The sequence below is a fragment of the Amyelois transitella genome, chromosome 21, assembly GCF_032362555.1.
Source record: "Amyelois transitella isolate CPQ chromosome 21, ilAmyTran1.1, whole genome shotgun sequence".
NCBI classification, from domain to species: domain Eukaryota; kingdom Metazoa; phylum Arthropoda; class Insecta; order Lepidoptera; family Pyralidae; genus Amyelois; species Amyelois transitella.
The window spans coordinates 5,026,405-5,040,137 of NC_083524.1; the positions used below are offsets into that span (position 1 = coordinate 5,026,405).

The 13,733-nt window shown below is 34.7% G+C and overlaps 1 protein-coding gene across 1 annotated transcript; it reads left to right on the plus strand.

The window, feature by feature from the left end:
* The first annotated feature begins 217 nt into the window (after positions 1 to 217).
* On the plus strand, positions 218 to 6,982 carry LOC106135611 (NEDD4 family-interacting protein 1-like). Its single transcript, XM_013335967.2, has 6 exons — positions 218 to 412; positions 521 to 620; positions 1,657 to 1,793; positions 2,640 to 2,775; positions 4,160 to 4,345; positions 4,658 to 6,982. The coding sequence occupies exons 1-6, from the start codon at positions 386 to 388 to the stop codon at positions 4,759 to 4,761; spliced, it is 690 nt and encodes a 229-aa protein (XP_013191421.1). The 5' UTR covers positions 218 to 385; the 3' UTR covers positions 4,762 to 6,982.
* The last annotated feature ends 6,751 nt before the right edge of the window (positions 6,983 to 13,733 follow it).

A 13,733-nucleotide genomic window follows, 5' to 3' on the forward strand; every position in this document is an offset into this window, starting at 1 on the left:
ATTTACAGAATCTCTCATAAAGTTCCCCTTCCTCATTTAGCATGATAGACAACGTCTTGTCACTTACGCAGTCTGAGTATATGGGTAGTCCCACCCAAGTATTTAGCGCTCAGTTAAGACTCACGAGTCATAACATTGGTGTGCTAAAGATTTTTATATTAACCGTAGCGGTTTATGCCAAACATGGCAACAATTCATTTCTGTATTTTCTGTTCTGTCAAATCAATCCAATCAAATCAATCAAATGTTATTCGCACTGGTACAAGCTGTGCCTGGTTTTTTGAAATCCTTGAAATTTAACAAATAATGCGTGATCTTTTGATGAATTTTGTGTAGATGTTGAAAGCGTGATCGCACTATTTCATAAGAACGTAACGTTTTCATAATGGAAACCTATAATCAATCAAACATGGTACGTGTTCATTGCAGTGGGTTCATATTGCAGTAATTTGTTTATTTATGTAACTCTTGATCACTGATAATATGTTTTGAATGCTATAGAATATCGTATTGTTTACAGAACCAACCTCGAGTTGAGAACTTGGGGCCGACAACACATTTAAGAGTGATGTTGCCTTCTTCAATGGAAACAAATGTACCTCCTCAATTTATTGATATAAGTAAGTGCAGCACAATATGTTCTTATCTGTTATTTCTCACGCTTATACACATACCAGAGTCATGATTAACACAACTAATATATTGAGAAATTGGAAAATTTAATAACAAAACATCTTGAGCATCTTCATTATGTTGTATTATTGATATTTATATAATAGCTAGATAGAAAATAATATTGAGAATCGTGAACAACTTGAATAACCCTCCATTACACAATTAATGGAGGGTTATTCAAGTTGTTAAGAGATAATGAAACTGGCATTATAGGCAGGAAGAAGAATACATAGGTATTTAGAATAATGTGTGAAAAGTGTTTTTCATAGTTAAGCAGTTGATAAGATTTTACGCTTTAGCCAGCGTTATCTCAAGACTAATAGATTATGTTGTTTGATTAGGTTTCTTATGTTAATATTAGCTGTTTTTGTGTTTATTTATAGAATTTTGGCCTCTTAAATGAGGTGTTATTTAAACATTTTTGACAATTAGCTTACACATATGTTTGTCATCATTAACAACCCGCCACATCTTTGGACATGGTACATACATAGCATCTAAGACTTGTAGATTATGTACCTTTTTGACTGCTTAAGAATTTTCATGAAGATTAGCCCTTACCAACAAACAAAGTAACAAACATTACCTCTTTATAATAGGTAGTAGGTATATGTAAAACTGAATCTGTGATGCTTTTTCTAATAATTGATCCAGGAAAAGTTCATGTCCAAATGTAAAAAGGCAAATGGTCTGATTATTTGGAATTAAACAAGGGCTGCATTGTGGGGGGTCCAGGACTGCTATGCCTAATTGAATTTGATGTATTACTTACATGCAATGACACATGACAATATAAATAAGCCAATGCCATTCCCACGTATATATTTTCCTCCTAGGCCTACTGGAAGAAATTTCTTTAGTAATAAGTAGTGTCCTTGTAAAAAAGATTTTCTAAGCCTAAGTTGCTATGCTGCTTTTTCTCTTTATTTTATACACATATATGTATAGACAAATAAGTTACTATTTTTTAATTTACTACAGATACTATGCAGGACATCCCCCCACCGCAGGCGGACTTCTCCGCTCCACCGCCGTACGACGTGGCCACCAACTCCAAACTGCCCACCTATGAGGAGGTGCAGCGGGAAAAACAAATGGAGGGGGACGGCCCACCACAGGTGCCTACACTTAGACTTAGGCAATTTGAGTGTCAGAGAACCTAAAATGATTGAATTTGTCTATTCTTATCAATCCTTATGTAGTACTAGCTGTGCCTGCAACTTTGTCCGCGTGGTATAGTTATTTTGGCCATCATTGAAGCCCTCAAGGATGGATATTTTTCCCTGCTATTTTCACATTTTCCATTATTTCTTCGCTCCTTAAAGTTTCAGCATGATGTTATATAGTCTAAAGCCTATAAAGATATATGTCATCACAAAATGATCTTTAATAGATAAAGACGACAATCTTAATTTGCTAAACATGTACACCTACATACATTTGTGGTTTTATAGTTTCTGAGTAATACTATCCTTTGCCAGTTACAGGTGTGTAAATATAAATTGAATGAAACAACGAAAAATTTCCTATACTATACAATTCATACCTACCCGTGACATGTGGTTTATTCAATTGTTTTGTTTAATCATATAGTTATAACGACCGACTACTATATTATGAGTAATCAAGAATTAGTTTTGTTTATCTTTGTCTTAGCGTGTACCCCATTGCACTTCGCCGCTTTTCTTTGAGACATCAGCAATTACATTCAACATAAAACCACTCATCTTTCCTGGAGGGATAGGCAGAGACAACATCCTTCCACTTGTCACGATCCTTGCATATTTCTTTCGTTTTATTCTCTTCATGCCAGGTCCATTGGCTTAGGGTACTCTTAACCTGATGGCTTATTCACGAACATTGATAGTTAATATGTCTTTCTGCCTTCTCTATCTATATTTAAGGTAATGTAAAATATTAAAAAGAGAGGTTTTGTCTAACAAAACTGAACCTTATCTCCACAGATGCAAGGTCCACCACCACACCACCCCACGTTCGCGGCGTTCGTGACAGTGGACCGCGGAGACGCCAGTACTGATCAGCTCGACCCTGAGAATAGCCTGCTGGGAACAGATTTCATGTTCTTGACGTCATTCTTTGGTGAGTTTAACTGATGTTGTATGTAAATTATTGCTTTTTTACTTCTGATCCTGTAGCCATTGACTTATGTCATGCGAAAATAAGTTTGTATGTTACCTCTTCCTATTTAAACCACTTCTACATGAAAATTCAAGAGTACAGAAAGTTGGTTTTTAGTATGTTTGACATGTGTGTCAGAATGGCGGGTGTACCTCACGGATTTTAATATCTGTTTTGGATTAAAAACGTACCTGATGTGTACCTCAGTGTACCTCTCCTAAAAATCTGTGTACCTCCTTCTATGTAAAGATTTTAAATAAAATAGGTACACCCGCCATCCTGACGTCAGGACCGCGGGTGTACTTCTAGTTAGCATAAGTAGGTAAGTAAACTGTATATGTAGATTTGGTACCTTTTGTGTACCTGCAAAAGCAAATATTAATTAAATAAAAAATATTAAGGGTGCTGAGAAAATGAAAAAAATTTTTTTTTCTATGACGTCATTTTTAAGGTTACGTACCCAAAGGGTAAAACCGGACCCTATTACTAAGCCTCCACTGTCTGTCTGTCTGTCCGTCTGTCTCCAGGCTGTAAATAAACCGTGATAGCTAGAGAGCTGAAATTTTCACAAATGATGTATTTCTGTTGCCGCTATGACAACAAATACTAAAAATGATAGTACGGAACCCTTCGTGCGCGAGTCCGACTCACACTTGGCCGATTTTTATTGCATAAAAATAACTAAGTACAGTATTAATTACTTAAAATAAATTAAATTAATGACACCTGTTATAATTAATTTATTTTTAGTTACTTATACTGTAGTTATTTTTATAAAATAAAAACGACGTCAAAGAAAAGAAACTTTTTTTTTTCATTTTTTCAGCAACCTTAATATTTTTTATTTAATTAATATTTGTTTCTGCAGGTACACAAGAGGTACCAAATCTACATATACAGTTTACTTACTTACATATGCTAACTAGAAGTACACCCGCGGTCCTGACGTCAGGATGGCGGGTGTACCTATTTTATTTAAAATCTTTACATAGAAGGAGGTACACAGATTTTTAGGAGAGGTACACTGAGGTACACTTCAGGTACGTTTTTAATCCAAAACAGATATTAAAATCCGTGAGGTACACCCGCCATTCTGACACACATTGTTTGACAGATTTTTCTCCAAATAATTCTACTTTACAGTTCTAGTCTACTTGTCAATGTGCTTTTGTGTCCTTTGGTCAGCACAGTGTTACCATACATACCTGATAACAGAATTAACTATATAACAATACAAGCAAAATTGGCAAATCTTTTGTAATGAAAATCAGCCTAAAATAATAGCTTTAATAGATTTTTAAAATGTTTATACCGATTTTCTATTATATTTATTTATTTATTTTAGTGGCATTCCTGTTCAACTGGATCGGCTTTCTACTCCTGATGTGTTTCTGTCACACGGTGGCCAGCCGCTACGGAGCCCTGGCCGGCTTCGGGCTGTCTCTGGCGAAGTGGACGCTCATCGTCAAGCACTCCACCGAGCTCGCGTCGCACGAGAACTCCTGGCTGTGGTGGCTCATCATGGCTTTTGGTTGGTGATCATCATTGATACTTAATTATAAAGGGAAAAGATTTCTGTTTGCGATTTTTGTTCCCCCTTCTGGTGCTATTCCTGGAAACATTCTAACCTCATTGGGGTGGAGCCCAGGGTGCGTCTTTTGACCACGGTCCTGGATTGAGGAAGTCAGATTTTTAGATAATGTAAGAAATAGAGTGGCCCCACTCTAATGCCCTACAAATTATTTGATCCACAGATTCCCTTAGTCGCCTTTAACGACATCCACGGGAAAGAGATAAAGTCCTAAGTCCTACTTTAATGCCTTACAATTTATTTGACCCACAGGTATTCTTATCTGCATCCGTGCTGTAATCCAGTACCTCAACATCAAGCGCGGATGGCGTCTGCTCTCTGGCACGGCTCAAGAGCGACTGCTGTTCTTCTATTAGATGTCGCACTAGCTTTCTCTCTCACTCTCACCTAACGTGTGCGGTTGTGCAAGAAAGAGATGGGTGTAAATATGTTCGTTCGTCTAGATGTACACACGTTTAAAATGTTCTAAATGCATTAGAGCAAATGTTAAGGCGTGTTTTACTGTTTTAGAAGAATATTACGGGCTTAAATTATTTTTTAAGAAATCAAATTTCTTTGAAATTTTATGACAATATTTTTTATTGTTTTTATGAAGTAGTGTATGAACCATAAGGTATGTCAATTTGTTATGCTACAAAAGCAGTGATACTTTAAAAGCATGCTGATTTATAGCAGTAAACATGCAAGCTGTACAAGGATAAAATCTGTTCATATTATAAAATCGAGTTTGAGTTGCCAGAAACGATGTATGATATTTTATTTGCGTTCTATAAAATAAAATTGAATTATTTTTATAAAATCTGATAAAGCTAGGGCTTAAAAAGATGTCTATAATAATGATAATACAATATTTAATATCATTCGATTTATGAAGTAAATATTTCCGTAAAATGTGATTCGTCAATGTCCACACTAATGTTACCCAATCAAATTTCTTCATTCTACGCCTACCTAATATAAATTAATAACATTTTAAGTATAATTCGTACCGATAAAAATTTTAACTTGGTACTTACTAAAATAAACTAGACTTTACTCACTCATCTAAGATTAAATCAATATTTCTACCTATTTGGTCTTAACCAATTTAACATTAAAAAGAATTAACATGTCATCTTTAACAAATGTTCTCCACTGATTGTTCTTCTTTATTATAAAATAAAGTTTTATTAATTAATCCCCATGGAAGTGAATCCCCGAGGCATAGCCACTGGATTGTTTTGCTCACAATTATAATAATATTTTAGTATTTACGTCAATACCCACACTTAATTTATAACACCTCTTTTTGCGTCGGTGGTTAAGAATATTTTTATTTTGTAACAAGGTTATAATGGTCGTGCCACATCTGAAAATTCATAAGAAACACATCCAGCCATAATTTAGATTTTATTTGGGTGCTTACTAACATTTACTTTAAGTGTCATACTAACTCTCGAATAATGTGTGATGATAAAGATCATTCCAATAAATAAAGACAGGTACATTAATATCTATCCCTATACTGTAAATATTTTATTTGTACAGGGTGATTATATATTCACAAACTATGTAATTTTCACCTTTCTCAATAAATATTAAAACCAAAAATATTTTATGCAACTTCAAATTTTTGTGCAATAACTGTGACATATGGAAATGTTAAATAACTTGTGTAAGTATGAAATATTTTATATCATAATTATGTGAAATCAAATTATTGTACATTACATACATATTCTTATTCAGGTCTAAGCCAGCACGTTATTTCATCGCAAAAATTGAGATGTGTAAATGGTGCATATTAACATCACTCATACATTTGTATGATTAAATAATTCGATGTACCCTGCGCTGCTTGTGAATAATATGGAGTTAGCCACAAGAACATTAAAAGTAAAAATGAAAATTGAAATTAAGCCTGCGTTGAAATGAAAGCCTTGTGTTGTAATTATTACGGTTTAATTTAACAAAATATACACTGATTTTTTTCGCCATGAGCTGTTGTAATTCTCCCGTTTCAGAAATTCTACTTTAGGGAACACGACATAAAGCTTAAAATTACTAACGCAAGGTAAAGGTGAATTTACAACATAAAATAAACCATGGTACGAAGGGATTGTCGAATGAAATGGCAAGTGACAGAATGAAGGACACTAACACACGTAAGAAGTGGGATAACTTAGCGAAGAAAAAGTACAGTCGAATTGGATTTAGCTTGACTAATGTAAAACGTTTAAGAACAAAAGGACAAAAGTTATATTTCGATGCCTTATATTGAATAGGTGTTCAGTGAGACACATTGGAAATTATACATTTGAAACGTACATTTTTCTTTGTGGCCCATTGTACCCGAAATAATATGTATTGTGGCTAACCATGTCGCGTTCACATGGCGTTTGGTTCAAAGATTTTAGTAAAATAAGTGTATATTAATGTTTGAGGTCTTAAATGTGAGTCGCTTTTACCAATTTCGCACCAAAAACTGTATATTTTATTAGAATTTGATTTTAAATTAATATTATACTTTTGTTAGTGCAATGATGTCTAGTGCAGAATTTTTAGGTGTAATAAATATGTTAAATATTGGATCCAGAACGTGGTTTTAATCAATCATCTTTTCCATATTTCTTGGACAATTACGGTTCATTTTAGATTCGGATTAGTAGCAATAGCATCTCGTCATGCACGCAACTCGTCAGGCATGCGTAAAATGTCACATTCGTTACTCGTAATTAGAGAATAAGACGAGTTGCTACTAATCCTTCGATTCTTAGAATAAACTCAGAGTTTATAACATCAAAGGTCTCGATGCAAGCTGGTTGAGTTTCCACGGAGGTCAGAAAACAGGCGCTCTGAAAATGACGTTACTGCCCGACTACTTGATCGTGATTATATTATGTGGATCTGAAACCCTTTCCAGTGAAGATTGGACCGATACTCATGACGTGGTCTTTCAAAAGTTTCTTTATTCATTGTCCATCAAGGATTACCTTAAAGATCTTACTAAAGTCAAGTATCCTCTTCACAAATAATTATTAGGTGTCAGGAATTAACTATTTAAACAAACTATTTTTTTCGAATAACCATATCAATCATTTTTGAAATGTTATCTAAGAAACTTTCTTTCAACTAAAAAAAACTACACAAAAAACTGCTGCAGCTTTAAAAAACTGCATGCAACCGATAAAGGTTGAGTGCCAAAATGAAACCAGTCTGCCGCCAACGTCCGACCGGGGTAGACGCTGTCTAGCGGCTGAAAATTACTTTCCCCGTTCGAAAATAGTTCACTTCGTGTCCTTATGAAGAAATTAATTTACTTGGATATTAACTGTGGATCTGGGAATTACCTTAGTTTATTGGATAACAATTTCTACCGGATATTAGGTAAGTTTTTGTGAATTGCAAAGGTAATCTATCCTGCACATCTAGGTTTTACAATTTTATAGGGAAACCTCTATCTGTGAGGAAATGGATACAGATTATAAGGAATAGGTACCTTAGAACAGTTAAAAATCTTTTATTTTTTCGCTACAGAAAGTGTTATCTAATACTTTTTATAGCAAAAATCTTATGTCACCTTTCCAAATAATTTTTAATAACTTTAAACTTTTAATCCAAGAAATTAATAAAAATATACCTACACACAAAAGTATCACGTCTTTATTTTACGGGGTAGACAAGAGTCATAGTATCTGTATCTGTCCAGTTTTTATTTATTTACATAAAGTTTGCCTCTTAGAAAGTTCTTTTGTGGAACTAAAAATAACAAATATGTGTAATGTGTTTGAAACACAAGGTCCTAGATCCAAATCATGTCATGATGAATAGCTTACTTTTTCCGAACGACGAAAATGTTATCATTGAGGTGTCTCATAACATAAGTCTCGAACTTTCTTTGAGAAAAGCTCAATCTGTGTAATTTGTCCCGTATTGTATATACGGGACATAAATTTATCATCGTTTATAGTGTCGTGTGGTTCCCGGCACCTTAGAATAGAACCACTCCATATCTTCCCGTGGATGTTGTAAAAGGCGACTAAGGAAAGGCTATTTAACTTCCCATTCTTCTTGTAGGCGAACCTGTCACTATTTAAATGTCAATTTCTACCCTGAAGGGGATGTAGTCGTGACTTTATGTATTTTTTTATTTACTTAGCCGTATGAAGGAATTAAGAGGGCCACTTACAAATATTTCGACCTTGACCGCTAGCAGTCTGCCTGCATTCAACGTCTTCCTACAACGTTTGTAAAGACAGTTGACCACTTAGTAGGTTGATGTAGGTATGTCCCATCTGCTGATCAGACCAATATGAATACATTGAAAAATAGTAGCATTTAGTTTTGTTATGTTTCTTATTTATTACCGTGCGGTGACCTTCGAAGTTAGTTTAAAAATAAATGAAATACAGGAGACAAAGCAAATATCTGCTTCCACTTTCTACCAACTAGTATTTTTTACGTCCGAAATTCTCGTAGCAATGTTTCATGCGAGCTACGAAGGGGCTACGCTGCGGCTCTTTCGTGCTACGATCTTCTACGAGTCTAGGTCTTGTGCTACGATTTGTGCTACAAGTCTACGACATATTTTCTGAGCTGAGTTTGACATATATTGTTATCTTTTTTTATCTACATAGATATTTTCTTATGACTTTTACGTTTTTTTTTTCTCATACTGAATAGATAGAGCCTCATTTTGTTAATTCCTATGAACAGAATTTCATGAAAATGTATCACAGCTATGTATGTATCTACCACGTAGGCACGTCATTCACGGGCGATTGTTAATTTGATATTTCAACTTTATATACATAATAATATCACTTTATTGCCCCTTGCGGGGTTGATGACGACAAACTAAAACTTTGGAAAAGATCTGAAACTTTATAATACAACCGTATTGTACTACTAATACGGGAATTCCTGCTAAAACATGTGACTGGGGTGAATGCACTGGTTTTCCACAAGCGCCGATTTTACTTTGTTATTATTGGTTAACGTTAATAAATTAAAAACATTTCAGAACAGTATCTTTGTTACTTTTTTATAAGATCAATAAGTTGATCCTTTCATCACATTAACAAACCTTTTTACGATGCTCTTCCTGGAATGTTCAATAACAATTTATACATTTATATTTCCATACGATTTCGAAAGTCTGTCTGTTGCGCTTTCATGAAATGTGATCAGCTTTTGACGAAATTTTTGATAGATACCTAGTTAGTTACTTTTTTCAAGACCTATTACTACCGGCTACTTTTATTAAAATTACGCCTCCGCGCAGAAGCTATTTCTGGCTTTATCTACCTATAGAAATTCTTCTCATCCCAAACACCAAGTGAATCGTCCGATTCAATTCTCGCAAGGCACCGTGTCGATTTGGTTCACCCGTTTTGACTGTGCATTAGTTTTGGTGTAGGTACCTATGTGAATCACCTTAATTTTTAACCGACTTCGAAAAGGAGAAGGTTCTCAATTCGACCGTATTTTTATAATTATGTCAAAGCATGCATTCTTTAAATGCATATTATGGTAAAATCAATTTCTTGTTAACATGCGAAGGGGGTGAAAGCCCTAGTTTTGACGGGCGTCGTGGCGCCGTCGCGCCGCCGGGGTAGTGTATAACTTGAGAATTTTATGATCTCCATTATTACTGTATTGGTTACGCTATTACGTACATCCTTTTATTGCTTTCTTGTTAATAACAAGGGATTTTATAAAGAGAAAGGCTTTTAAACTCCTTTCTGTATTGATTCTTCTTGTAGGCGATGGGCAAGCAACCTATCACTTTTACAATTTTATCATTGACCATACAGCTGAACGTGACTTTCTAGAATTTTCGGGATTATTAGCTTTGTCTCTCTCTATCGTCTAAGAGATAAAGACGATTTGTAGGTCTGTTTAATTTTTGCATCCTCCACCGTTATCACAATCATCAAATTATTCGGTTCGTAAAAAAAAGGATTTAACATCTTTTTAATATAAATAACTCGAATAAGATCCCCAAAGTTTAATAATATACTTTTCAAATTAATGGAACTTACATGGTAACCACGAGTCAAACGAGGTTAAGGACAATTCGCAAATCAAAATTCGTCAATAAAATAATTTGTACTGCTCTATTTTTGCTGCTCGAATCGGTATCAAGTCAATTTCCCACTGTACCTTCACTTTGTCCCCCACATGGTGCACAGTTACACCCAACTGCATTAGGGGAGAGAGGAGGTATGACGCAAAATGACGTCACAGGGGCAACGTCAAAAAAAAATTACGTAACACCAACGTCAACGGATATTGCACAACCTTACTACAATCCCACAAATGCACAGACGGTTGCGTCTTGAATGAATTGTGTCCGAAACACCTGCCCTTATTCCCTAGACCAGAAGGTGTATGATCGCGCGGGAAAAATTATAATAATAGCAATAGTCTGGCAAGTGCACTTGGCTTGTAACGGTGTCCCATTATAACCAGCCTAATCAGAACACTAGCTCAAGGGCTAAATGAAATTTCTTCGGCCCGTCAACACGCGCCTTACTGATATTTTTTTCAGTTTTTCTTTTAGGGAAAATAAAATATGACATACACAAAATCACGCACGCGCCTTTACCGAAAGGGTTGACTACATCTTTCCATTTGTTTTAATCGCTGCGTACGTCTTTCGCTTCATCTTCTTTCACTATTTTCTTCATCAATCTGATTAGGTTTAAGTTAAGAGACTTGACCTAACCTGACCTTTCGCCGAGACCGATTGTTGACTTATCGTGAGAAATAATACCTAGCTGAGTATTGCTGAATGCTAGTTTTCAATCAGTTCAAAAGTTTATTGCTATAGCATAGTTACAATTTTTTCTGCCAGATTTAGTTTTGAATCATACCCTGAATAACTAACCTAAAATTTCCACAATTAAACTATTCGACACAGTAGTCATGTTATGACTGTAACTTGTCAAGCCTGATTGTAACTTTTCGAGTCAATCTAGGTCCAATTAATCTTAAGACCCTTGTCGTATTTGTGACTTAGCCTTCGTAAAAAGACATATCTAGTAAATTAAACAGAACAATTGGAGGCTTTATTTAAATTTCAATTATACTTTCAGGCAAATTTTAGGTAGACAGATATTTTTATGATAATGTGGCATTTTTTGCTGATCAGGAAAGATATAATCAAATGCCCCTGCTGTGCTTCTTCTTTATGAATTTTATTGAGAACTTAAGAGTGTAAATAGGTATGTTGAAAATTTTTTAAACAACTTTTCTACAATCTGCATTTTCGTTCTAACGTGGTCCTTCCCGTACTTTCGATGCAAGTGCATGGCGCAGTTACCTTGTTTGTTCTACGAGAGCTCCAATTGACAGATAACAGGTATTTACAGATGGACAGTCATGTCATCTGAACAAATATTAGCTAGATTTCCACTCAAAAACGATTACAGGTACCTTTATTGGTTTCCGCACAGGTTTCCTGTTGTAAAACATCCATACTTATACATTATCCATCCATACATACATATGATCACGTCTTTAACCCTTGCGGGTAGACAGAGCCAAGTCTTGAAACGACTGATAGGCCACGTTCAGTAGTTTGGCTTAGTGATAGAATTGAAATTCAAATAGTGACAGGTTGCTAGCCCATCGCCTAAAAGAAGAATCCCGAGTTTTCCATTCAGCCTCATCTCTTAGTCGCCTTTTACGACAAACATGAGAAATATATGTGTGAAGAATATGTAGCTGAACAGTTAATTCACCTTAACGCTCGTAGAGACCCTTTAGAAAACGGGAAGAGTTTTGACCAAATTACTAAAACAACTATTTGTCTGACACCGCCTTAGGAATATTAAATGGATTTATTTGTTACTAGTGGATTTGTTCTTTTGTCGCTTCTACGATATCCATTGACAAAGACGGAGTCGTCAAGTAACCACACAGCTATAGAAATCTGGATCATAAAGTCGTATCTTATATATGTTTGTATCTACACCCACACACATCACGTCTCTAAACCCTTAACGGGGTAGATAGAGTCATAAGTCACATGACTGGTATACCAGGTATACTTATGACCACCAGTATGGAAAATACCAAAAAAGATAAATTCGCGACAAAAAGGGTTATAACATAGCGGTTACACAACTTGTGACCGAAATTGGCTCACGTCCAAACCATTCTTTTGGCTTCATACAATTTGCATCCTAGCATGAACTGATAGTTTGGTTAGATTAATGTTGTATTTGTTTATTATCTCTCATATTTTTTATACCGTAGATCGTGGAATATCTATCAGAGATAATTAAATAAGATTAGACTGCTTTAGGGAGTGAGCGATCTTGTGATCTAGTAAGCAGTTTTACTTAGCTTTCATATATCTACTGAACTATTCATTAGATATATCTAAGTAATATCTAATATATCTATATATCTAATTTCATATATGAAAGCTTTTTAAAGATTCATTAGATATATTTAGTCTATACTAACAAAGCTCATGAAACTAGAAACGAAAATATTAGGTATCTGCTTATAATCATTATATATTATATATTAGAAGGCTTTGAAACTACAGTGCAGCTTTCTCCGCAATGCGGCGTTGCCTATGTCATTGCAAGTTCGCGTATAATTCCTACTCCTGTTTTAAAAAAAATATTTAACTAGGCGTATCAGTAAATGTAAAATTGTTAAGTAACGGGTACAAGAAAATTCCATTAACCGTTAAACAGATAACCATCAAAAATAGGAGGCATCTGAAATAAAAAAAAATACAATTTTAAATCTAACTTTTATCAAGTGCTCATGCTCAATTTATGTAACTTACTTTTTAAATTTCTCGTGTAAAAGCGAATGAAACCTTTGATCTTACTTACCTATTTAGATTGCCGAGTGAGGAGGCGGACAAACAGAGTTATTGAATTCGTGGATGGGGCTAATGCCAGGAAAATCCTACTTCCTAATGTCCTACTACACTATTTTTTAAGATAGAAATTACTTATTATGTTAGGGCTTTTTTCTTACAGATGAGATTGAAAAAATATGTGGCCTCATGGTGGCCCATGTGTCATTAGCATAACGATTTCATCAGAGCAGAAATTATTTAATATTCTCTATAAGCTTAATATGATACGTACACATAAGACGTTATATCTTCTAGATCATTCAAGATATAACGTCTTATGTGTACTTATAAACCTTCTTTACAAAGAGTTTTTTTTTAATGGCTTATAAAGTTATTAACCAATTAAGAGTAAGATTAGGAAAAAAATATAAGAATTGTCTTAAACATTTCCAGATTCCTACCAAGTCATATTATCTACCAGCCATTAACAATTTCCTGTTTCTGGATCATGGTCTTAAG

Excerpts from the sequence above, each read along its gene's own strand:
- LOC106135611 (XM_013335967.2), top strand. The coding sequence starts at position 386 with ATGGAAACCTATAATCAATCAAACATG. Across the intron at positions 1,794-2,639 it reads AGGGGGACGGCCCACCACAG|ATGCAAGGTCCACCACCACA; the intron begins GTGCCTACACTT and ends TTATCTCCACAG. Across the intron at positions 2,776-4,159 it reads GTTCTTGACGTCATTCTTTG|TGGCATTCCTGTTCAACTGG; the intron begins GTGAGTTTAACT and ends TATTTATTTTAG.